The 26,918-nt window shown below is 41.0% G+C and overlaps 1 protein-coding gene across 3 annotated transcripts in view; it reads left to right on the plus strand.

Annotated features, from left to right (window-relative positions):
* Nucleotides 1–25,256, plus strand: part of Ccdc191 (coiled-coil domain containing 191) — a 61,024-nt gene extending 35,768 nt beyond the window's left edge. For all 3 annotated transcript variants that reach the window (XM_051191512.1, XM_051191513.1, XM_051191514.1), the window contains 8 exons: nucleotides 4,011–4,471; nucleotides 5,201–5,304; nucleotides 7,234–7,316; nucleotides 7,993–8,094; nucleotides 17,062–17,205; nucleotides 19,598–19,750; nucleotides 20,402–20,547; nucleotides 24,820–25,256. In XM_051191512.1, coding sequence (XP_051047469.1) covers nucleotides 4,011–4,471; nucleotides 5,201–5,304; nucleotides 7,234–7,316; nucleotides 7,993–8,094; nucleotides 17,062–17,205; nucleotides 19,598–19,750; nucleotides 20,402–20,547; nucleotides 24,820–24,964 — 1,338 coding nt within the window. In that variant the 3' untranslated portion in view covers nucleotides 24,965–25,256. The remainder of the gene's footprint in view (nucleotides 1–4,010; nucleotides 4,472–5,200; nucleotides 5,305–7,233; nucleotides 7,317–7,992; nucleotides 8,095–17,061; nucleotides 17,206–19,597; nucleotides 19,751–20,401; nucleotides 20,548–24,819) is intronic.
* Nucleotides 25,257–26,918: the final 1,662 nt, after the last annotated feature.

The following is a 26,918-nucleotide window of genomic DNA, read 5'->3' on the forward strand; positions in this document are numbered from 1 at the left end:
CTGAAGTCAGCATGCCTTGTCTAGGCTATGCAAAGGCTATGGCTGCTACAGAATACGGGTTACCACTCAGGCTGTAACTATTTCCTTGTCTAGAATTGGTCAATAGTAATACATCAGTGTTGGGCTAGCTGAAAGTTGGTAAGGACATGACACAGAAGGGATTCATAACAGATAACAGCTAAGTGAAAGGCCTTTGGAAAGAGATGCATAAAGAAAGCTTGCCACAACTCTTGAGCCCCAATTTGATCTTCATGTTTTTGGATAAATTTGTGATATAACATATTCTTAATTTTTTTCTAATATGAAAGTAGTTCATACTAATTGTGACAATTTGGTAGGAGAAAAATCAGCAAGAATTAAAAAAAAAATCCAATGGTGATGGTGTATACCAGTGATTGCAATCTCCATGTCAGCCTGGGCTGTTTAGTGAGTTCAAGGCTACTCTCAGTGAACAACCAAGTCTATAATTATATTACAGGGAGGTAACATAGAAATAGAGTTATCTATTCTTTTCTTTGTTGAAGCATATATAAATTTATTATTGTTAATATTTTATTTAGCTTTAAATTTCCCCCAATCAGGTCACTGAAGAAAAGTAGCTTGTCATAATCAGGAAAAGGAAGGCTTGTTGTTTTATTTCCTCTCCCTCTCTCCTTCACTCCCTTTCTCCCTCCCTTCCTTCTCTTCCTCTCTCTCCCCATTCCTTTCTTCCTATCTTTCTTTGTTTTTGAGATCTGGTCTCATGTAGTTCAGGCTGGCCTAAAATACACTCAATAGCAAAGGTTGGCCTTGAACTCCAAATCCTCTTGCCTTCACTTCATAAGTGTTGCTATTATGCAAGGCTGTTCTATGGGATTTGTTTGTTTGGTTATTTTTTTAATATGAATATAACTATTTAATTTCCTATAAACAGCTTTTGAATTTCCTAAATAGAACATGGGCATTTTTATGTTATTAAATATAGCTTAGCCAAAGTTTTTCATTAAAAGTATTTCTCAGAACTAGACCTAATAATCAGAATTTCTGGGGATGGGTAATTTTAGTTCTGCAGGTGAACTTGGTATCTACCTAGTTATGGATGAAAGTTCTCTGCCATCAGTTTGTAATGCCTACATGACATTCTGTGAAAAACCTAAACTAGAAGTTGTTTAACTCATGGATAGCTGAAATTTAAGTTTTTGGTTTGTCACTATTTCAACTGAGCATCCCAGTAGTAACTAAGTCTTTGCATATATGCATAATACTTTACTTAGGGTAAATATTTTAAGACAGAATGCATATTCTATTTTTATCTTATTTTACCTTGTTTCTTTATCATTTACACTTCCATTGCTAGTGAAGTTAAGCAATATTTTTATATTGCATATATATATATCTATACATATACATATATATACATTTATAGATATATATATAGATATAAGAAGATAGGTAAAGTAAGTCACCTCTTAGTACCTTTGTTCATTTTTCTGCTCTTGTATGTATCTACTTTATTTACAGGAATTCTTTGTACTTTTAGGAATATGGACACTTACATTATTATGTGTGCTACAGACCTTTTGTCCACTTGGTCATCTGCCTTTATGGTTTGGTTTGGGGTTTGGTGCTGTGCTCAGCTGTTCATTTTTTATGAGGCCACGCCTAATAATCTTTCCTCCTTTGTTCACTTGTCTTGCTAGAAAGCCTTAGGAGACCCTTTGCCTCCATCCTGCTCAGAGTGCTGTTAAGTACTTAACTCAGACACATAAAATTAAATTGGGCACCTGAGGGTCTCAGCCTTGCTTTATACCCTGATTACTGTGAGCAAGCAGGCTGGCTTTCATTTAAGCAGACTCTCAGCAAAGAAGGGTAGTAAGAATGCTTATGGGGTTTATGTAACATTCTGGGCCCTTCCCCCAGGCATTTCATCTACCTTTATATTAGCTAGATAATTTCGTATCCATTGAGACCCAGGAAAGATTTATATCTTAAGGAATAGCTGAATGGAACCTTTTTATTTTTCTTAGCAAGTTCTACTGTTGTTACCTTTAAGTGAAAAAAGTCAGCAAAAATAGTTTTCCTGTGTAAAACAAAAAATTACTGTATGATATACACATGTACACACATTAAAAATATATATGTATATATGTATACACACATATATACATATATACATATATACATACATACATACATACATACATACATATATATATATTTCAGAAAAAAGCTTCCAAGTATATAAAGTGAAGAAGAAAAAGTTTTATCAAGCAAATAATTTTTGGGGGGAAATACAGAACAAGAGAAAACAAGGGACTAAAGTAGACCTTCTGGTTCATGAAACAAACTCCATCTTTTCTGGGATATACAGTAAGACATGAGCAAATGAAGTGCCTTGAAAGATTTTAAAGTTACCCATTAGCTAGTAGTAATTTTCCCTGAGTAGGCCAGGCTGTGCAGGTCTCTTCCAGTGAGTACAAACTGTACCACTAAGCTTTTGTTTCATTCTCCTGTTTATAGCTTCAGAAGTTACCATGATCCAAAAGAAGCCTTGTTTGCTGTACTCAAGGCTTTTATGCAGTCTTGCTGGGCTAATAAGGGGTCATTACCACAAGGTTTAAAAGCGCCTAAAATATCCACCCTGCTTGATGCTAAATTACATAAAAGCAGGTGTTCTCATGAATAAATGTCCACTGACATTTCTAAAATAAAAGGTTGTTTTTAAAAGTCTTTAACATGTCAAAGTTTCCATGTATCACATCTCCCACTTTAGCTAAGTCTTAAAAAGCATTTCCATCATCGTGGACAATACTTTTGAGTTCTGAGGATGGTACCCTGTTAGTGCTGAAGGCTCATAACATGGGACCTCTCATGGCTTTTCCTGTTTATGCCATTGCACATGGCACAATTAGTAGCCAAGCAGATCATGGACTCAAACATTCTAACTTGACACAGATTTTGGCCAGACTAAATATTGTTCTTAGGAATGCTTTTTTCCTTCTCCACATAATGTCATGGAGTATGAATCCTGTCTATAAAGGAAGTTTACATCTTTGAAACATGTTAAGTTGTATGCTAATGCAAGGCACTTAGACAAAGTTGTTCTTACGTTGTACAGATATCTGCATAGCCCCAGCTTTCTGAAAACTTCCCTAAACAGATAGTTGGGAAGAGTGGAGATTGGTCTCAAAATCAGATGTGGGGTTGAAGTCTGTACTGTTTCTAAGGACGAATTTGGTAGAACAGACCTTGAAAGGACAGATCTGTTGCATCTTAAGAAATAGCTGAAAAGAACCTTTTTCTTACCAAGTTCTTACAGTTTTACCTTTCAATGAAAAAGGTCAGCCAGCAAAAAGTATTTTTCCTGTGCAAAACAAAACAAAAAAATTACTATACAATAGGCTTTCATACAGACACACACACACACACACATACACACACACACACACACACACACAGGTTTAGAATTAAGAAAAGCCTCCAAGTGTTGTTTTGTTCAGTGACACATGTATGCTGTACCTCAGCTAGAATTTCAAACATTCTTGAGGAAAAAATGTATCCCACACCACAAAATGTTCAAATTTCTGTCAATTTTATATTAATTTTTTTTTAAAATTCAAGAAATAAATTTGAGGAAACCCTAAGAGAAGGTTGGGCGTGGGGGTGCACACCTGCACTCCCAGCGCTTTTGGCAAGGGGAGCAGGGGGATCTTTAGTTGAAGGCCAGCTTGAGCTACATCGAATACTCTCCCATAAAACCAAAAGAAGCGATTCCTTCCAGCTCATTGCAGATGCCTCGGCCCGGGACAGCAGCTCTCCCAGCTCTGGCCACGTTCCCACTCACTCTTGATGGACAGCAGAGTGCTCACTCTGAGTGGCTCACAGTGCTATACTGGTGCCCTCACCCAGAGAACAGGGTACTGCTAGTCAAGGTACAGAATATTTGTGTCATTGACGAGAACAACACCTATGAGACCAAGCCAGGGTCTCAGCTCATCAGGATTGAATTAGTATATTATTTTCCCCCCCAGGTCACCATCATACCCACTGCCTGGGAAAAAGTACCCATAAGGAGCAGTGGTTGTGAGCTCAGCCATTCCCCAGGAAGAACCACCAAGGGAAATCTTCAGGGCCCCCTCCCAGATGTCTCTGGGAGCACTCCTGACACAAAGCAGCCAGAGACTCCAGATCCTGAGACCTCTGAACAGCCTGGTAGCCATGAAAAGCCTGGGACCACTAGCCAGGAAGCAGAGCCTATTTGTGTGGGGCATTTCCTCCATCGCCACATCTACCAGCAACAGCTGATTGAGAGGCAAAAGAAGAAGCTCAAGGAACAGCAGAAAACCATTCAGAAGCTGAAGGAAAACCAGCGCTTGGCTGAAGCCCGGTGGGCAGCTGAGCGAGCAGCAGCAGCCTCAGAAGCACAGAGTGGCCTTCTCTCTCATCCCAGGGGAGCAGAGGAGCCACAGGGAACCTGCCAGAGGCTTCTGAAGTATGTCAGCAGGGCCAGAGCTCTCTGACCTTGTTTGGAGGGGGTTTGCCTTTGAGAAAGAGGCTGCTGAATATCTTAGCTTAGCTTCTACACTCCGTGGTCCTTATGTAGTCTGTACGCTCACAGCCAAGAAGCCTTATGTATTCTGCCTTGCCCTTTCGAGGTGTACATAGATATTTAAAGCAGAGGCTGCCTGGATAGATTCCATCATATAGTGAGCACTGGGTAGTAGCTGCCATTGTGAGAGGAACTTTGTAATTCTGTAGGGAAAGAGGAAAAATGCTTATTCTAACTGCATTTCTGGATTTTTTTTTTTTTTTTTTTTTTTTTTTTTATCGTGTGTAATGCTGAGAAGCCTGGGCACACAACATGGACCCCATGGACCAGCCCCAGGGCTGAGTACCCCGCTGCTTGTTTGAAGTAAAATTATGTACCTTCAGGCTTGGAATAGGAGTTCTAAATTCCCCAAAAGTCTCTCAAGACAGTTTCAGCTATGCCTGAGACATAGTTGGTGTGTGGTGAAGGTCATTAGGAGAACAGATCAGAAGACAAGGATGGAGTCCTCCCTGTGCCAGTGTTCGTCTGGGTATAACTATTCGTCATTAACTCAGAGTTAAACTGAACCTTGTTTAATGTTTTGAGGTCCTCGGGTGTGAAGACTTTGAAGGAAGCTAATTATTGATTTAGCATTGTTTTGTTTTTTTCTTTTTTCTCCTTATTTTCTCCCAGGTCATCTGTTACTTCCTCACGGTGTGAAAATAGTAGAACTGATTCCAGAAATTGTCTTTCTGCATCCAAAAGGAACCCAACAGCACCCCATCCCTTCCTGAAAGGCAAGGCTGTGCGGATGGCTGTCATGATGGTTGCCTTTTCTACTAGAGTGGCGCTTGTCTGGGTCTGTGTGCTTAGCACTCTTAGGCTTTGAGGTGTGGTAAAGCCTGGTGAAAATCTTAAGATTCGTGACATGGGAGGAATGGGATGCTCAGGGAGCTTCCATACTCTTTCTCTCTCCCTTTTGCCAGCCCTGGTGGCCTTCCCAGCTAACACAAGCATGTATATGTCTGAGCGTTTACACACGTGCACAGAGTTATAAAATGAGCATCATTTTCCTCTAATTAGAAATTTATATTATGGAGAAATGGGGGGGGGGGGAGTTACACAATTGAGACTCCAGAGTAGCCACTAAGGCTAAACATTGATAAAGTTCATCTGCCATTCTACTCCGTCAGTGCCAAAACACTGAGGAGTTCATAGTAATTCAAGTCAAGTTATTCTGTCATTTTATGATGCATTGTCTTAATAGTACCATTTTGGTAATGAGATGTATAAACCAGATAGTTTAATTTGATAGCATTTTAGATGCACATGGAACTCTTTATTTAAAAACTAAATAATGCTTTGAGAGTAGAGGCATTCCTCAAGACCCACCTAGTGATTCTGATAATTGATTTTATCACATAGCTGCTCTGCTCTGTGTGTGTGTGTGTGTGTGTGTGTGTGTGTGTGTGTGTGTGTGTACACAGTGGTGAGTATTTTGACAATTACGTTGAGCTTTGTAAATCTGAGTTTTTTTAAGCTACGGCAAAATTGCCACCCTAGCAAGAAGTAATGGCATCCAAAGGACACTGTGGTCAGTTCCATCAATGAAGAGATTGGCTGTCTTTACCAGCTGTCTGGGAATGTCCAGTTCATTGTGATAAGTTTGTGATAAGTGAAATTATTGTTTGATCAATGACTTCTCTATTTTAGAATCCCTTCCTGTTTTTCGAGTAGCCTTCAATGGTTCACTCTAGGAATGATGGCGGAGATGTATTGCTGAGACTTTCTCTGCGCTTTACTTTAATCCTCTAGTCTATCTCTGCCTCCTTAAGGACAGTCTCACTCTGCCATCTGTGCCACCACCACTAATCTTTTGTGGCAAAGCAGACACTTAATATCCGTAAGAAATAGCTTGGTGAGTTTTTTGTTTATTAATTCTTAAAACTTGAACTTAAATGTTCTCCTCTGTAGCGCGGATGGCCCAAGGAACGGAAAGGAACCATTGCTGGCTTTGTGAGCAGAACTCGGTGCTCCTGCTGCCCATGCGCCCCTTCCTGTGCCAGCCCTGACTGATCACAGTCATATTATCAGACCATCTTGCACATTTGTTTCTTTTGGATCGATATTTAATAAACTGTCAAGAACAGGAGTCTGACACTCAAATTCATTCTGATGCCAGTTCTCCAAATGCCTGGTTCACTTCCATTTCCTGCCCATCTGGGTGCCTGGGTCTTAAAACTACACAGAAATGTATTCACCATGACCCCAACTTTAGCTTTTGTTATTGTGCAGACCATGGACGATGGCGGCTTCACAAAAATGCATAGCCTCATTTAATGTGAGGTTTAAGGAATTTTTCTATTCTCCAAATACTTGTTAGCTGTAGTTACATTTTCTGTGTTCATCAACAATATATTAAAATCCTTACTTCTCAGTTTCATATACTACAAGTCTACCATCAAAGAACATTGTCTTATTTAAACCAATAGAAATATATTCCAAAAATTTTAAACAAAAACATAATTAATGTGTAAATTGTTCATTATTGCTAATGTTAGATCTTTAACCTGTCTAATTAAATAAGCTTCATATGTCAAAATGTCCAATTTACAACAAAACTCTAATGATAACTTTATATGTGACTATAATATGGATAAATTTTTTTTCAGAGTGCCTCATAATTTTTTTTTTTTTTATATTGGGACTATGTTACTATTTTTTAGCCATGGAAGAGAGAGCAATTCAACGAGCTGAACGTAGGCGGATCTTGGCAGAAAGGAAGAAAAAACAAGAAGAAGACAAATTGGTAATAAATTCGGAATGCAAACTAAAGCAAGAAAAGCGATTTGTTCAGATTTCAAAAACTGGAACCTTGTTTGTCCGTGCCTCCTGTAATAGTAGAGTTAGAACAACTTTGGAAAGGCTTGTGGCTTACTCCTCTGTATTTAGCTTTAGAAAAATAAGGGAGGTTGTACTCAACCTCATTAGCAGAGTAGTAAGGAAATGTTACAAAAGTGAATTGGAAGGTTCACAGATAACCATAATTAGTATGCTGTAGATGATATCTGGCCCAGTGACTTTGCAAACAAGGTATCTTCCAAAGTTTGACCTACTATCAGAAGTAAATTTTGCACTTACAAGAAAACATTAACATTTCTGTTTGGAATGGGGTAACCAGATTCTACCACACCAGATTTCCTGTTTCCTAGATGAAAATAGGAACTGAGAATAGTCATTTTATTGTGAAAGCAGAGTGGCCATATTCATGTGCTGTGTCCCCTTCCCAGGCAAGAGAAGATTCTTTCGGAGAGACCCCTGAGTTACAGGCATGTTGCTTGAGTCTTCCCCTCCTGTCACAAGATGCATTGATAGTCCTGGGGCAGGGCTGGCACTTGGTAGATACCTGACTGCCTCACCACAAAAGATCTCCTTTCCCACTCAGGGAAAGGGTTCTGAGTTTTCTGTCTTCTAATTTCATTCAGGCTCAGTTAAAGGCCCAAGAGGAAGAACGCCAAAAGAAGGATGCCAAAGAAAAGGAAGCTCAGCTTGAGAGAAAGCGAGAGGAAAAGAGGCTGAAGAAGATGGTTAGTAGTGGCTTTTTTTAGTAGTATTTAGTCAGTTACCTCTCTGTTGAGACCCACTGTAGTGATCCGGTGGCTCTCTATTCATTGTATTGGTCATCTGTGTATCTAGGGCATAGGATGCTTTCAGCAATTGTGGTGAGTGAGCAAATAGAGCAATGAACAATTAGAAGAAAATGTGCTTCCGAGTGCTTGGAAAACAAGTTGTTAAATGCTAGTTGACAAGACATGACCTTATCTATTGGAGGAAATCCAGTAGAGTATTTGCTGTGTCAGATGCTACGCAGGACAAAAGGAGTCAAGAAGTCATCTGAGGCAAAATCCACATAGATTTTGGAGACAGTAGAAGCATTTTCATCCTTTGCTAAATCAACATAAGAAATCTCTAAAAGCAGCTGTTTCTTCCCTTAAAAACTGGTGAGATATTCTAAAACACATTTCCCCAACATGTGTTATATTCCATGTCGCCCCAGTCGCTCCTGAAATAGTAAGCTGTTTTGAGAAAGTGTAAATTCGGTAGTCAAATGGTTTTGGAAAATGCTGTTTAAGATAAACAAAGTTCCTTAATTAGTTGACTTCCCAAAACTTTTGACATCCTACCAGACATTATGAGTCTCCAGAAAAGAGACACAATATGCCAAAGTCGACATACATATCTGACTACAAGACCATTTTTTATAAAACACCCGTAACATATCATGGAATGATTTGAGGTCATACTACTGTAAAGCAATTAAATAATTTTAAAAACATACAGTATAACAAGTGTTTCTCTCATATCTGCTCACTGTAGAAAACTTGAGAACTACAAAGAAGAGAAAAATACCTGCACTCAGCACTAAGAATTAATCCTTTGTATTACAGTATCTTAGCATCATTCCTTTGGGCCTTTTTCTCAGTACATCTCTCCGTTAATAGATTGATCATTGTCTGCCTGTAGGTAGAGATAGCTGTCTTTTTCTTTTCTAGACTCTATCATGAGTATGTTCAAAATTCTTCAAGGCTGCTTAATTTATATATACAATGTTTTTTTTATAAATCTTTGTTTTGTATTACTACAGATTTACAGAAAGATTGTAAGTTATGCTTAAGAAAAACAGTAGTGTGCTGTATGTCTTTCTCATCTAATGCTACCCAATACCACCACAAAACATTACTGCAGACATTGTTTTTCCAAGAATATTCGAGACCTAGTTTGGGATCTCACATCCCTGAAGTTGCCTTGTCCCTTAGTGCCCTCTGGATTGTGACAGATTCTGTATTTCCTCATTTGTCCTTACTTTTTTGAAAAATTTCAAAAATGTTCCTCCATTTGCGTTTGGTGTTCTTCTGACAATTACTCTACAGTAGAAGGCTTTTGTGCTGACATTCTGTCCCTCTTAAATGCATGTCAGCATTGTACATGAGACCCAGATGAAAGCATCTGTTGATGTCTATGTGATGACTCACTTGAGTTAGCCAGTGCCTAACAGGTTTCATCACTGTAGTTTCCAGTTTTTCCTTTTCACGCTTTATTCTGAGAGAGAGATTTGTTAAGTCAGTCTTCTCTCAAGACAGGGAGAAAGAACAGTTCAGCTCCATACCCTCCTTGAAAGAGTATCTACAGTCAAAACTAGGAATTGTGTAAATAAAGTTGGGTGCTTTCTTCATTTACTTATTCAGTTATCATTTATTTAACTATGTAACTATGGATTCATGTATATTTATTTTGTACTTTGGATGATGAAGAATACTGTTATTAAATTTAATATTTAAATTGTGGTTTTGGCTGGCTTTGGGAGCTCTTTGAGGCTGACTCCTGGTTAGGTGTGCCCCTAATCTTCTGTCCTTTCTAAACAACTTATTCTCTGGAGATTTTAATCTCATATTTTCACTGCCAAGCCCTAGAATCAGACATTTTTTTTCAAGATGCCTTAGTTCTATATGTTATCTGGAAAAGAAGGTCTGGGCATGGAGCATTAAATTACTACTGGAATATTACTGATTCTGGGATGTTGGAAGACAAGGGGAGATGATATATATACATACACACACACACACATATATACATATATAGCCATGTATATATGTATGTGTGTGTATATATATAGCCATGTATACACATCTGACTATAACCATTTCTTTTTATACAATTAAACTCATACTGATGTCTCCAGCTCTAATCCAGGACCAAAAGGTTTATTATAGCCATCCATCTTCTTTGTTTACAAATGTCCTCTCTGATAATTTGAACCTTAATGGCCATCAATTCAAACATATATGATTTGTTATAATGAGTTCAAAGTTAGCCTGGACTCTGTCTCTGTTTCAGATCCATTATTTGGGAACTCTTAAGCTGTTAGATATTGTTTCCTGTGGTCCATCATATTTGTCATCCTTGTGTATTCCTTATATATTCAATTCATTGAGAATTTTTATTATAAAGGGATATTGAATTTTTTGTTTTTCTTCTATTGAGATGAACATGGAATTATTATTAATTATTATTACTATAAAATGGTATATCACATTTACTGATGTCTGTAGATTAAACTGTCCTTACATTCCTGGAATAAATTTCACTTGATTGTGGCATATGATACTTCTAATATAATCTTGAACTTGTTGGCTTGCACTATTTTGTTGAGGATTTAAAAAATGATATTCATCAGGAACATTGAACTGTATTTTCTGTTCTTTCATCATCCTTATTTGACTCTGGTTCAGACGAAGGCTGGCTCACAAAATAAGTCTGGTGTTTAATCATCTCATCTCCATCCACCTTCAGATCTCATACTTCCCATGTCATCAGAGAGCCTTACATCCCTCGATTTCATTTTGTCTCTCCCTTGAGGTTACTCCTGTCTGCATTACATGATGGTCAGTGTCTTGCTGAACTGACTTACACACTTGCCTTTAGTGGTGTGAATGATAGGATTGTTGGATTTTCCCTTCCATTCCCGATGTTCTTTATTTCCTTGTGCATATCTTTTTTTTTTTTTTTTGCAGATGCAAATTTTTAATCTGTGTCATATAGCTTTAACAGTTCTGTGGGGCAGGGTTTCTGGCAGCAGAGTCCTTTGGTATCTAACCTGCTTCCTTCCATTCAGACAGCCTGAGTCCCTCATGATCCCACAGCACCTTTTCTTTGGTACAGGTTGAGGAGGAGGAAGAGGAGAGAGCAGAAAGCTGTCCGGAATATCTTAGCAGGACACAAATCCTGTCGAGTTCTCTGCTTATTAGCGTAGATCATGTACTGAAACATTAGAGTTAGGGTTTCAATGTGAGGACTTCAGTCTGTAACAGTTGGCTAGAGGAGTTTCTTCCCTCTCCTGATGACAACACTGCCTCAGGTCTCTCTCTTGAATGCCATTTCCCTAGATAGTGTGTGCTTGTTAGATTGCTTGCCTTGCTTAGTTTTGAGCTTCTTTGATAGGTAGTTTTGCCACAAAATTTAAAAATACTTTACCCATTGTTCTTCAGATGTTTCAGCTTCCAGGTTCCCAGTCATGCAAGTGTTGTTTCTTAGCTGGTCCAGTTTCCCACTCTCTTGTTACTTTGCAGTCACTGTGATGTCCCTGCTTTTATTTTCACGTTGTCTGGTTCTTTCTTCAGCTATCTCAGCTAATAAAAACTACACTGAAGGCCCTCTTCATGTGTGTTACTTCGTTTTTAATGTCTAGCACTTTTGTTTTGAACCTTGTGGTTTTCATGTCTCCTGCATTTACCTATCTGCCATTGAACGGTGGCCACCTTTTCCACTGTAGTCTCTGGCACTGTTATACATTATTTAAAGTTCTGATAGCTTCACCATCTTTTTCATACCTGCGTCTTGTTCTGATGAGTATGTTATCGTTCTGGAAATCATCCATACCCTTTGGCATATCGTATATATAGTTGAAAGCCAGACATTTGCTTAGAGCAATAGAAATTTGAGTGTGTAGGGCTTTAATGTGGAGATTTGTGTTAATCTAGGCAGGAAATGGGCTTTGTTTGATGTTTATTGTTGCTGTGGTTACTACCATTGGCTTTTGTTGTTGCTATGGACACCAGAGGCTTTACTTTTTTAGTGACTTTGGCTTTGGGTCTTCTCTTTGTGCGGCTCGGCTCGGCAGAGGCCGTGTCCTCTCCAGTTCCTCCTGTTTTGTAACACAGTGTTTGTAAGTAGGTGGTAGGTGGGGGTCTGATTACATGTCAGTCTTGGGTGTGCCCAGCTCTAGCTCCAGAGTTTCTGTTCCTGTGTAGAGATGGAACTATCATTGTTACCTCACTTCCCTCCTTGCTCTGTGACTGCAGCCCTTCCCTGCAGCAGTTGGTGGGCAGGGATCTCATCTGGCAGACTTCCCAAAGTGCCCTCCCTAGCCACAGCATGGGCGCCCCACTGTTCTCAGGTGGTAGCTACAGACAGAGCTTTCATTCTCAGAGGAAAAATGCGCTGGGCTGGGCTGGAGAGATGGCTCAGTAGTTAACAAGCACCGACTGCTTTTCCAGAGGACCCAGGTTCAATTCCTAGCACCCACGTGGCAGCTCATAACTGTCTAACTTCAGTTCCAAGAAATCCAACACTCTCACAGGCATACATGCAAGCAAAATACCAATGCACATAAAAACAAAAGTAAATAAAGTAAAAACAACAACAAAGAATGCTCTGGCAGATTTTGGGCTGTTGCTCCTCTCTTTTCCCTCTCCCAGCCAGACTATTAGGAAACGTCCTCTTGTGTCTCCTCTTCATCTTTGTGAAAACATTCAGTGTTCATAGAGGGAAAGTCTACAGAGGAGTGGGACCACTCCCATAAGCTTTACCCTTCTCATGACGCCGTACTTCCGCCACCTCCCCGCACACCAAGCTCTTCATCAAAATGACTATATAGCAGTTCAGTCTCTGATAGTTTGTGCATTCTCTGGTAAGCAGATGCTTCGGTGCCCCCTAACAGTGCCCGTCTCTCCAGTTTCCGGGATGATTACATGCCTCAGGTCAGTTCACAAAAAGACATTACTTCTCTTCTTTGTCCGGCTTTTCTTCTTGTTGGAAGCAAAATGCTTGAACAGACCAAAACCGATTGAAAAAAATTACTGGCCAGGAGAGTGTTTTATCTCACTTTATCAAGCCCAAATCTTTCCTTTTTAGAAATGCCAGCCCATAGCAACAGACAAAAGCTTTTTCATGTAGACCAGCTTCCATTCAGTCTGTAACATTTGGGATCAGTGCATTTGCAGACTGGCTGTGATTGAGCCTTCCTTGAGAGTGATTTCAGCTCTAGAGTGGATGTGGCAGTTGCATCCTCTTCCTTCTGTGTGAACATACTGTTCAATGGGCTTGCCACTCTGTTTGTCACATGGCCTCAATACTTTTGAGACCTCATACTGTGTGCAGGCAGCTCCTGCCTTCCTTGTGGGCTTCATATAGCTGAGCCAGATCCACAACCTCCATGGCCATGGAGATGTTATTCCTATGGACGACAAAAACTTGGTGGCACTCCTGAACCAGTGTCCGCTGTGACTTCTCTGTGGGTTGTACATGTATGGCTGTCCTTGAGAGAAATCTGGTTTAACTTCTAGTTGGCAGTTTTTTGCTCATTGAATTTATCAGCAAACTGTCTAGTAGAGGTACCATATTTTCTAATTAGATGAGTGAAATTAGATAGATGAGTGATCCTACTATTGCTATGACAGATTGTCTCAGGGACAATCACACATATTTCTCTGCATACAAAATAATAAGGTAAGCCCAGGTATGTGTGTAGAGAAGGGCATGAGTCTTAGTTTGGTTTTGCTACGATAAAGGACCAGGACCAAAAGCAGCTTTGGGAAGAAGAGTTTGATTGACTCATGGGTTATAGACCATTATTAGGGAAACAGAGATGATGGAGGTCTACTGCTTACTGGCTTGCTCTCCATAGCTTGCTCAGCCTGCTTTCATATATACCACCCAGGGCCATTTGCCCAGGGATGGCATTACCCACAGTGAGCTGGGCCCTCCCACATCTAATGAAGACAGTACCCTACTGACAATCTCAGTTGGGGGGTCTTCCCAGATAACTCTAGTTTGTCAAGTTGACAAAAGACTAATTAAGACAACACATAATATTAATTTTTAAGACAAAAGAAGTGTTCAGGGAAAAGACCATGATAAAATGGCCCTCTGTTTTCAGGAGGAAGGGATACAAAGTTGGGCATGGCTGCAGCTTCTTATTCTGCGACTCTCATGGGAAAGCATGTCAGATATGGCAGTAATGGTGCATTCATGGGTCTTACCACATGACCTAAGGAAAAAAACCCCTTAAAGTCCCATTTTCTTTATCAGATACATATTTTCTAGTACTATTTATGAAAATGTTTTTTATGGCCATATAAATATACCTTTTTTCCACTGGGTTGGGGGAGTGGTGTTGATTTCTGCTTTGGAACCTGCTTTGTAGACCAGGTTGGCCTTGAACTCAGAGATCCACCTGCCTCCGCCTCCCAAGTGTGGGGATTAAATGTGGGCACCACCACACCCAGCTTATAAATGTGCTTTTAACTACTGTTAAAATTAACATCTGTTATTGAAAAAGATAATTTATCAGAGAAAATGAAATCTTCGGTCTTTAGTGAACATATTGGCTCATGGGGTAATTACCTGTGAAATATCTGCTTATGTGATAGTCTTTGCTCCGCTGTTGGAACAGAGCAGTAAGGACAGACATCATCCCCGCCTTCAGAAACCACCTGTGCCAGTGTGGAAAAGAGAGAAGGGGTCAACATCTAAAGAAGCAGGCAGGGGAGAATAATGCAGGAAACAAGATGGGAGAACCACCTGAGCAGATGGTATTTGAACTGTTGGATGCAGAGGAGGCCCCCATGTGACACCATACACGTCAGACACCTGTCAGGCACACACAGCTGGATAGAGAAGCTTGTACATAGATGGGAATATGGAATCTAGACATTTCACATATATCAGTGTTTTTAATGCTCTAGAAGTGACTAGAATCAACCTGGCAGGGGTTGTGTGGACAGAGGTGAGAGTTCAGGGTCACAGCCTAGGATGCATGAATATTTTCCCAGAGGATCCAGGAGAACAGTGAGCAGTGTGACTGAGCTCAGTTCTGATGGAGACAAGTGACTCCTTAGTTTGGAAACATTGGCATCATTCATGACCTGGACAAGAGTGCCTTCTGTGGCGACTTAGGAAAGTTGCCACTTCTAGTGGATTGAGACCAGGTAAGGAACAGAGTATACATTGAAGTCCCATGGATGAAAGGGACTTTTTGTTGGTGATTGTATTTTTGTTTTAATTGCTTTTAAATTTGCAAATACAAGTATGTTTCTATTTTGATTTCCGTGATCCAGTGTGAAAAAATTAGTGTTAAAACAGTGTTGAGTGTCCTGTACTTTCCTTAACATATGTGTAATTTTTGATCTTTCATTCAAGACAAAGTGGCTGATACAGATAAACATTGAGATGTGACATTGTTTTGTATATCATTTGTAATTATGCAAAATATAATTTAATTCAGAGAGGAAACTCATATTTAATATTGCTTTTCTACCCGAGGGAGCTATGTGCTCTTTAAAACCCCACTGTGTAGATCCCCAATATAAATGCTTTCTCAAAACAGAATCATAATATGTCATTGTCTCAGCAGAGTGGATGCAGCTGTCATTCGCTCCCTGTACAAAGAAGTGAAAAATAAACTGTGGGTACGTGCAATTGGGTTCTTTAGACTGGGCCCATGGGCTTCTCTGAAGGATGGAAATGGGCTCTGATGTCTGTCTGTAAGCCACCATTGATGCAGAGATAAATCCCTGCATGTGGAAACAACCATTTCTTACCCTCATGAAGAAATGCTTGTATACAGTTTTTATATCTGCCTCCCACTCAAGAAGTACTTAAGCGTCTGAAATAAAGATTATAAAGGTTATTTTGATGTAATTTCTCAAAGAATGTGGACATTTTGTTTTCAGGAACTTGCAGCTAGGTAATGGAATTAAAAGATGAGAATGCTATCCTTTACCTGTTAGAAATATCCTGATTCTGTCTGTCTCTCTTTCCTTCCCTCTTCCTTCCCCTCCCCCTTTCTTGCAGAAGGCTCATGTACAAAAAGTAGCTTGTTGAAGCAACCATTTTACCACTGTCCTTTTCACAACATGAAACTAGAGAATGAAAAGGAACTTGAATGTCGTCGTATTGCTGCCCCTCAAGTTAACACCTTGAGGGCAGTGTGCAGTCTGCTTTTGAAGTGGTACCTTGCTGCTGCTTACTGTAGTTGAGTCGTTTTTTCTCTCCCACCTTTATTACAAGCTGCTTTTATTAAAAGACAGAAAGTAAACAGATAACGGTGTCTCTAGGGCAGACCATTACATTTCTGTCATCTTTCCTAGGCACACCACTCATGAGCGTATACCCTCTGTGAGGAGCACAAGGAGTCTTTTTCTCAGGGAACCATCAGGGGGAGTTACTTTTTCTGCTCAAGACAGAGGGTGGCTTGATGATAAACCCTTTTAGCTTGTATCTGGACGTACTGTTCACTTAGGAAAGAAAAACACCTCACTTGTAAGAATGATTCTTCTAGACTTTCAACAGGATTGTCATTTGGCCATCATTATTTATACACGAGGCTCGACATCATAACTCTAGTGAAGGTTTGCATTGCTGTGTTTTCTATAATAATAAGGAAAACTTCCTGATTTCTCTCTTGAGTTGATGTTTTAACTTTTTAATAATGAGGGGAGTAGAGTTCATTTCTATGAACAATGTAAAATAAACAATATGTATAAGAATATATAGCTCAAATTGATGCAGAACTCATGACCAACTTTCACTTATATATACATATATGTATATATGGAACTATATGTGTGTGTGGGTGTGTGTATTTCAGAGTTCTATTATAATAATTGACACACTATTTAGTGGTTACATGTTCACTGGCTTTTTGTCTAAATTAAGTTCTTAAGGTTTTTTTTTTTTTAATCATGGACTGTTTCCTTCTCCCTCCCCCCCCCCAGAAAGAACTAGAGAAACAGAAGAGAATTAAGAGAAATCAAGAGTTGGAAGCAATAGCCAAAGATCATTATGAAAAGGTCTTGCTAAGGAAAAAAGGCCTGGAGCCCTGGAAGAGACTGAGACTGCAAAGCAAGCAAAACATTAAGGTGTGCCATCGTGATAGCAACCCCAAATTAGAAAGTAGGCCTTTCATGGACAGCACGGACACTGTGAAAGTCAGACTGTGGGGTGGAGGGAATGTAGTGCTTTTAAAAGCCTTAAGAGAACTGCCTTGAGGGGTATATTTATCTGTTTTGAATATGAGTTTAGATTTGGTTATCTAAATGCTTGCAATTTAACAGGTTTTGGACATTTGAATGATTTTATTAGAGATCAGCACTGTAGGAGGAATAGAGGTAACTTTTCAGTTTTAGCATCAGTTACAACAGAGAGAAATGGGGGTGGCTGGATCTCTGTTATGATAAAGTCCACAGACAACTCCCAAATTCCAGTGCATTACAACTCATTCTCAGGAATCTGGAGGCCAGGTGTAGCTTCGGTCCCAGGCTCTCTCCATCCCTAGTCACTAGATCCAGAGCTACTTCCACCTAGCATTTAAATATCTGATAGACCAAGACCGTTGTGAACTCTGCTGCCCATCACCAGGACCTTGCACTGGAGTCCTTGACTCCAAGGTCTTTGTGATCTCCATCGGAATAGTATACAGTAGAACATGGGTAAAGTTTACTGCAGAATGACATGGAGGACACCTACCCCCAAGGAGTGGGAGTGTAGAGAGTGTAGAGTGACCAAAGAGACTACACCTCCCCACTTCATGTAGCTTTGGAGACTGCCCTAGAACTTGCTCTTTAGACCAGGCTGGCCTTGAACTCAGAGATCTGCCTGCCTCTGCCTCCTGGGTGCTGGGATTAAAGGTGTGCACCACCACCTCCCAGTCCCACTTCACATTTTAAGGCAGAAATTCTATTTCTAAAGAGTCTAAAAGAGGCAGCTTTTCCTGAGGGACTCTGCCCAGTTATATGACTCAGCTTCCAGAAGGCAATGGTATATCTTTGTTGTTTATTAGACAGCCTCCAAGGAGATAGTAATCTTGGAGAGTTAGAAGATAGGTAAAAAGCCTGGAGAGGCAGCTCACTCACTGGTCAAGTGCTTGCTGCCCTTGCAGAGAACCAGAGTTCATTTCCTAGCACCCTTGGGTGCTCTCCACTGGCACCCAAGAAGAAATCAATACTTTCTTCTGGTCTCTGTGGACCTCTACATACATAGACACATAATGAAAATAAATCATAGACAATTTTTTTTATTAGTGATATTCTGGTTCTTTGGAATGTCTTGTCTCTTTCCAGGGCGGAGAGTATATTCAGATCCCATTCTTTTGAGTGGTAATCATCCCCATAGCTCTAGGCCATGGTTTTATAAACTGTACCTTGTGAGGTGGAAGTTCATCCTCCAGGCTGCTAATCTAACTACCAAACACTGCCCACCAGTATTTCATTGAACAGAGCAATCATAAGGCCAGGGTCAAGGTCACTATGGGATAAAGCTCCATGTATTCCATTGGGAGGTGCTGTGAAATCACATTGTGAGTACATAATGCTGTCATAGAGAACAGCAATCTGCTCTGCCACAGGGATCCTTGAGATTCAACACCAATGAAATGTCTCAAATCCCGACGAACTTAGCCACCACATGAACAGGGCATTTAGTAAGTGAGCAAGACGTTCGAAACAGATGGAGTGTTGTTCTGCCTTTGGCTGCCAGGTTTGGTGTGTCACACAGAGCCCCTGTGATGGCCATTCTGGCCGGTAAATGTGACTTCCAGATCTGCTCAGATGAAATATGTTCATAGTGCTGGGTGGCCAGATGAGACCTAGGGAAATGTGACACTGTCTAGAGAGTTCTGCAAAGAGAAGGGTCTTTTCTCCTGTCAAAGGAACATGACAGTCTCTTTTTCATACATAAAAGCTGAGTTGTGTTTATTTGGGACGAGACTCTCAGCCATTTAAATTGGTAAGACATTAAAATATTCATCATGCTATTTTTGAATCAATGGTTTTGTGGTTTATTGATAATGTCTAAATTTCAATCCTGGTGACAGTTCATTCTACAAAACTAATTGAAAGTATCGGCATTTCCTCAATTAGACAGTGGTTAAGTACATAATAAAGAGCCATCTGTTATGGAATTGCTGTCCAGGTTCCAGGAGAGCAAAATAAGAGCACTGCCAGCCACCCAATCCGAAGGTTGGTGGGCATGAAGTGATGTCGCAGAAGCTGCTTATTCCATTTCCATAACCAGCCATTGTCTGTGACCTCTGGGAGTCAGTATTGAAAGAGCTTATATGTGAATCTTCGAGCTCCGCAGAACAAGGCCAGTAGCCAGTCTTTTAGGACACAGACCTCAGACAACTCAAGATTGTTCTTGTCTAGTAACTAAACCGGCTATGTGATATCCGTCATCCCCCTAGTTAAATATGTTTTTCTTAAGTGGTTTAAAATTTAAGGAATAACTTCCTCTTTTCATTAAAACATTTTCCAGGTGGCAGAAGAACATTACTCTTTGGTGCTACAAAGAAAATGCCTGCTCAGTTGGTTCCAGTATAACCAGGAAACCCTGGCTATGAGGACAGCCCAGGCTGATCAGTTGTATTCCCGACTATTGTGTAGAAGAGTCTTTCGAAGCTGGCTCCAGGTAAGGCTACACGGAAAGGACTTAAGTGCATCTCCTTGAGCCACATCACATGCCTATGATCTCAGTACTTGGGAAGCTGAGACAAGAAGACTGCCATATAGACTATATAGTGAGACCTTGCCTTAGAAAACCAAAATTAAACACATCTCCCTGCTCAACTCCCCATAAATAACATCAACAAAAAACTAAATGGCCTTCATAATGCCATACTCATTGGTTTTTCAAAAACATAGAGCCATGAATCCAGTTTGTTCCTTTGAAATGTTAACTTTGGTTAGTATAAAATCTCAAGCACAAGTCACTTTCCCCACAAAGTAATGTGTTTATATTGTAATGAGCCTTACTTCAGCTTTTGTTTCTTATAGTCCTTGGTTTTTTTGTTACATGGTACTTGATTTTGGAAACCGCTCCTTTCAGTCTTAGACCTGACTGCACTTCTGCATTGCTGTTATTGTTATAGTATGTTGCAGAAGATATTAGTTTCACTGCCTTGTTAGCTTCCGGCCTTTTGCATCTTTTATGATGTTGTGTATGTCTGTTTTGGTTCTCTCTCATTTGTCTTTTTTGTTTTGGTTTGGTTTGGTTTTTTTTACTTACTCTACTCGTCTGCTGATGTTATTTCTCATTTCTACCTGTATTCTCACCCACTAGTATGTCAGTGACCTAGAGAAAGAAGTAAGAAAACTCTGTGCCCACTTACTGAAGAAGAAGGTTTTCAGGGCCTGGCTTACCATGGTCAGGGATCTGAAGATGGAATCCCAGAGAAAACTTGAGATTGCAGCAGAACACCATGACAGGTAAGACTCGGCCCGGCGCTGTCAAGCTCGCTGACTCCCCAGTTGCCTGTAACATATTGTACTGCTGCACTGTGAGAAGATGAGGTGAAGGTTGCGGGGAGAGCAGGGCTGTCCCCACTCACATAGCTGAGAGCAGCCCAGGAAACCGGCTTTAAAATGATGAGGAAGCCTGTCCTCTCCACCTAGGGGCCAGCAGGGACCAAACATGAACTCCATGGGACATACTGAGCAAATGTATTCCTTATTTGTCATCGGGTGTTTTGTTTTTTAAGATTTATTTCTTTATTTGTTTGTTTATTTTTTAGTGTGTATGTGACTGGGTTGGGGGGAAGGGGAGACACGAACAGAGAGAGACAGAGACTGCAAATGTGTACGTGCCACATGCATGCCTGGTGTCCAGGGAGGTCAGAAGATGGCATAGGATCCCCTGGAACTGGAGTTAGAGGTGGTTATGAGCCACCATGTGGGTGCTAGAAACCAAACACAGGTCCTCTGCAAAAGTAACGAGTACCGTTAACACAGAGTTTTATTTTTAAATTTGACTTTTTAAACAATGTGAATTATACCACAAAAACTTAAAGTGTATAAAGCATACAAAGATAGTAATTTCTAGACACCATGTCACCACAACTGAGGTCAGAGTTTTACGTCACTGTTCCACAGGCCCCTTCCTAATCAAAGTCTCTCCTACAGCTAAAGAAATCTACTGACCACGTCCTTACTCCCCTCCTAAGCATGGAGCCTTCAACACTTCAGAGTAGCTTTTCCTTGTTTTGAATTCTGTGTATAGATGTTGTATTACTAGTTAATGTTTAAAATGCAATTAGGTCTTCTTTGTGGAGAGGTAATACAGTCTTTCATACAAATAGAAATGAGTGTGTGTGTGTGTTCTCACTTTAGAATTTCCCTAAGCATTTGTAGAGAAATGCGCCAAGAGTAGACAGGAAAACCCTTTTTGATGGTCACGTGTCACTCCCGGGAAGCACAGTTAATGTAGTGGCATTTGCAGTGACACCTGAGACATGGAGGCTCATGAGGTGGGGAGTTGCCCTCTCCTCCTCGCCTCAAACTCAGTTTTGGATGCTTTGCTGTGTATATGCACATCTCTTAACATTCACTCCTAGCAGAAACTGTTCTTAATGTATAGTTATTGGAATCAGTGGCCTGGGAATAGACTAACAAGTGTATTATACTTTGGTTTAAATAAAGATAAATAAATAAATAAATGAAATGTAATAAAAGATAAAACCTTTAGAATTAAAAAAAAAAATCTTTAAAATGAGTAAGAACAGACTTTACCTTCTGGGCTGTTGTGGAGAGTGAACAAGGAAAGAGTAATGTGTTATAGCTGGTGTGATCTGAGTTTCCCGCCACTGTAACATGCATTCAGCATCCTTTTTATCAGCCTCATTTTCTGTCTTTCTCAGCCTAAGATTCACTTGGGGTTTTCACACAAACCATGTCTTGTGGTCACTGTAATGACCCCAGGGGACTGATAATCATGATTTCATTTCTAACAAGGGAACAGCGCACACCCCCATGCAGAAAGACACACTGCAGGCAGCTCACTGGAGTCTGCACAGGGTTTTCGTGCTCTAAGTCATCCTGCTCTTGACACATCTGCCTTCTCATTTTCTGCACTGTCACCTGAAAGCTATGAGATATAATAGCAAGACTACCCCTTTTCAGGGTCAGAAGTGTGAAATCGCTATAGGGAGACTACGCGGTCAGCGTGAAGTCCATCTAGTGTAGAGGCACTGCTATGACTCTTTCCCACATTGTCGCTTGTTCCTGGCTCCTCTGCGCCTGTCCCACTGGCCTCTTATTCTGCCCCTCAGACACAAGTCTGCCTCAGCCTAAGAGCAGACACACACTGTCTCATCCTTCCTGTCTTTCACCTGCTCAGATGCCATCCGCTGACCAGCAGCTGCCTCAGTGTGTCTATCCATTTCTTTGCTCTCTTTATTTCCCTAGAGCAAACAGAGATTTCAAGGGGGGGTAGAATAGGAGGAGCCACAGTGTAAGAGTCAGAAAGCCTGGAGTATAGTAGGGAGAGGAGCTGTAAATAGCCTGCCAGAGAGGGAGGCAGAGTCACATCAAGCCTGGGATGGGCCCTAGAGATGACCACAGGAATCTCAGTGGTAGGGTGGATAGAGACTGACGGCAGTCAAGAAGTTCTGCTCACTGGGACCTTCTTATTTTTTTTTTTTTTTGTTTGTTTCTCTTAATTTATTTTTTATTTTACATGTGGATCCCAGTTTCCTCCCCCTCCCTTCTTCCCTTCCTCCCTCCCTCTTACCCCCTCCCCCCTCACATGCACCCTGACCACCCTCCCATCCCATCCCCCCACTTCAATTCCACACGTAGTACAATACCATCCAGGAGGGGTCAAGTAAATCTTGTCAAGTCATTTGAAGTAGGGACTAGGACTCCTCTCCTGTCTCTAGGTTAAGGTTGTATTCCTCCATGGGGAATGTGTCCACAAGGTCCTTTTGTGCACCAGGGATACATTCTGGTTCCATTGTTTGAGGTCCCTTAGACTGCTTAGTCCTTCTGGCTGAGACCCATGTTCAGGGGGACCTGAGTCAGTCCCATGCTGGATTCCCAGCTATCAGTCTGGGGGCCTGTTAGCTCCTCCTTGTTCAGCTCAGCTGTCTCTATGTGTTTCTGCAGTCTGGTATTGTCCTCTCCCCATCTGGATTCTAGTTCGACTCAGTGTTTAGGTATGGGTGTTTGCTTCTGTTTCCAATAGGTACTAGATGAGGGCTCCATGATGGTGGTTAAGTTAGTTGTTGATCTCACTATCCGGGAAGGACATTTATGGTAGCCTTTCCACGGTTGCTCAAATTGTTAGTTCGCGGCAGTCTTGTAGGTCTCTAGACTTTTCTTTAGGTTCAGTTTTCTCTTCAAACCAATAATGGCTTCCTCTTTTATGTTCGTTCTCTCTCTATTTCTCTCTCTTCTGTCTTCTATTCCTACCCTGACTCAATCTTCCTAGTCACACATGCTTTCCTCTCCTCCTCCTCCTTCTCTCTCCATTCACTGCTCCCCCCCCCCCCACTTCCCATATGCTCTGGGAGATTTGTCCCTTCACCCTTCTGTGAGGGACTTTATATGAATCTCTTAGAATACACCTTGTATCCTAGTTCCTCTGGTGGTGTGAATTATAGGCTGGTGATCCTTTGCTCTAGGTCTAAAATCCATATATGAGCGAGTACATACCATGTTCCTCTTTTTATGACTGGGTTACCTCATTCAGGATGGTTTCTTCAAGTGACATCCACTTGCCTGCGAATTTCAAGATTCCATTATTTTTTTTCTGCAGAGTAGTATTCCATTGTGTAGATGTGCCACATCTTCTTTATCCATTCTTCAGTTGAGGGGCATCTAGGTTGCTTCCAGGTTCTTGATATTACAAATAACACTGCTATGAACATAGTTAAGTTTTTAAAGTAACGTTTTCACCAACAAAAGTCAACCATTATCCAAACATCAACCAACCAACAGCCACAAAAGTAATGACTGAGGTGCATCCTGGAGCTTCCTTAGCTGGCCAAGAGGCCAGAACAAACATCATCACGACCTCTAGTTTTACAAATAGCCTTGGCAACCCTGTGCATGTGTTCCAACCTGTAACTGTGTGACTTCACCTTTTCTGAAGGCCTGCCCTCTTCAGGAGTAGCTGCTTCGGCTCAGCTGTGCCTTTCAACACCTCAGATGCTCCTCACCCAGACTGCACAGCTTCTCCACCATCACCCCTTCCCACGGCACTGACTCTGATAGGCTAGCTGCCTAACTGGCTAGAGAATATTAGGCCCCACCTCAGCACCCCAGTGCTCAGCTGGTATAAACACTGGCCAGTTTTCAAAAGGCATGCATGCTTCCCAAAGACAGCACTCCATGTCAGGATGTGAACCCCACCCACCCCAAACACCATTTTTCCACACTTTTCTCTTATGAATTCTAGATGATTTCTGTTGTAGCTGGTGATGGGCTTAGCAGTCAAGCTTCAAACTATGTGAGCACTGAGGCCTGGGTGCCCTAAATGAGTGCTTCTGGATACAGTCTTTACCTTGTCAGCTGTTTGCCCAAGCCTGTCAGAATTCCTGGTCCTGCTGATCAGTGTACAGGCTGTGACCAGATCATCCGAGGAGTATCAAAGCCTGCGTTGCCAGTGCAGGGTTCTCTGTGCAAATGTCAACTTACTGCAGACATCCCCATCGTTTGTTTTTTTTTTTAAATTGATTTCCACCTCCCCCTTTTGCCTTAAAGGAGGATTCTCAGTGTCACGTTTCGGACATGGAAGTCATTTGTGAAACTCACAAAAGAAGAAAAGGTGAAAGAGGAACGGCGAGAGCAACTGCGCCGGAAGGTGGCCGACATCCTTCCAGACTTCCAGATGCTGACATCATTGTGACAGCTGTGGGCTGCATACCAGCAGCTACATGCTTGTCCTCAAGGAAGACTTTGGGGCCAGGATCTTTGCAGGTTATCTCCCCCCACACACACACCTACCTGAACCTGGTTTACTTTCTAGATGCATCATTGACCAGTGAATTATCCTGGGGATTTGTTCTTCTTGCTCTCTCCTGGGTTGCTAGGCATCTGTTGTAATGTCTGTCAAGTGGGTCATCCAAAGGAGCAGTCTAGAGCACCACTGTTTGGTGTATTTTATATATGTTTAACATAATAAACTTCAAAATGGACAAGTGCTTACCTGCCTGGACTTGTGAAGGAAGATATGTCCTTATCACTAACCGTGAAATGCTGGTAAGTGTGACACTAGATGAAAACAGAAAGCACCTAGAAAAGTACCTAGAAAAGAAGGTATGGGTGGGCCTGTGTTCTACAACCACAGCATGAATGACAGGTGCCCAACAGGGCCCATCTCACCCAATGGCAAGCATGATTAAAAGATACTCTATACAGCTGCAGTGGAGTTCAGCAACTCATCCTGATTTCTGAGCACCTAGGATGCCCAAGACCTTGAAGAGCATGAAGGAAACACCAAATGCTAATAACAGCTCCAGCAAGGACCATTCAGCCCCTCATCAAAATGCCTAGCCATGTTCCCGACTGTAGCTTCTAAGTAATCCATCTGTTTTGTCTGCTTGGCCTGGCAACTTACACTGAATTCAAAGAATATTCTAATATTTGGGATTCTATAAAGATTGATCAAATGTTTCCTTCTGTGAACTTTTACACAGAATCATCTGCTAGGAATTTTTTTCATTATAAAATATATCTTTATTGTGACAAATGCAAATAGTCTACAAATGCACACAGTAAAATGAGAACAATCATGGTAGCCCAAAACATCAGAATTGGTAAACTGTCTGAGTGAACATGTTTGATGCAGCGTAGTTCTTAAGCTACCTGGCTGCACTCTGTGTGGTGATGTTGGCCCTTTTCTCATGCAAGATGTGGTGTGATGGGCTGAGAGACAACAGAAACACCAGAACTGAACTGCAGCCCAGCCACACCTTTTTCTTTAACATCATCATATGGTTGTTGTCTGAAAGCACAAGTGTTTTGAAGAGCAGTGGTCACAAGAAAAATGGGACTAAAATCATATTTAGTCTCATTCCATCAAAACCACTGCTTATACTTAATTGTAGCACACTTAAATATTGGCCATTGACAACTAAAAACAAATCAAAACCACATACAAATATTAGTGACAAGCCTGCAGAAAAGAGTGAATTCCTTCAATACGCTTGTCCTAAATAAATGATATAAAAATTAAGTTTTGTCTTAAACTTTACCTTTGCTTCACCCGAGCACCAACCAGAAATTGCTTCTCTGAGATGGGGCCACAGTGCCAGCTTGTAGACCCTCTGCTTGATCAGACTCTTGATGGGTCATGGAGAAGATATGGTCTGAAACATGACTGCTAACTAGTGCCTGAATAAACCGGATCTGATCTACAAAACCAGGGAGGTAGGGTGGAAGATGAAGTTTAGGGTCAATGCAGGGTCACAGAATGGGGACGAAGACACAGTCAGGAGGCTACACAGCTTAGGGTTTTCTTAAGGTGAAACACTTTCAGGACACACCAAGAATCACCCACAACTGTTTCTGTAAAGAAAGCACTTTATTTTCCTTGTAGACAACTTGTAACAGGACATTATTTTGCACAAATGGCAGTAGTTTAAAATCTCCATTTAAAAGGCCTTGCGTCTGAGTCTGAGGTGATAAGATGTGGATACAGGTACAAAAGAGTGCAAACTGTCCAGCCCTCAGCCTCCAGCTTGGCTTGAGGAATCCCACTTCATGTTGCTGGGCCATCTATATTAAATATTGAATATATAAATTCATTCCTGGGTTTCACTTAGTCTAACATCAGACCTCCCAAATTAGATAAAATGGCA

The sequence above is a fragment of the Phodopus roborovskii genome, unplaced genomic scaffold, assembly GCF_943737965.1.
Source record: "Phodopus roborovskii unplaced genomic scaffold, PHOROB, whole genome shotgun sequence".
Lineage (NCBI taxonomy): Eukaryota > Metazoa > Chordata > Mammalia > Rodentia > Cricetidae > Phodopus > Phodopus roborovskii.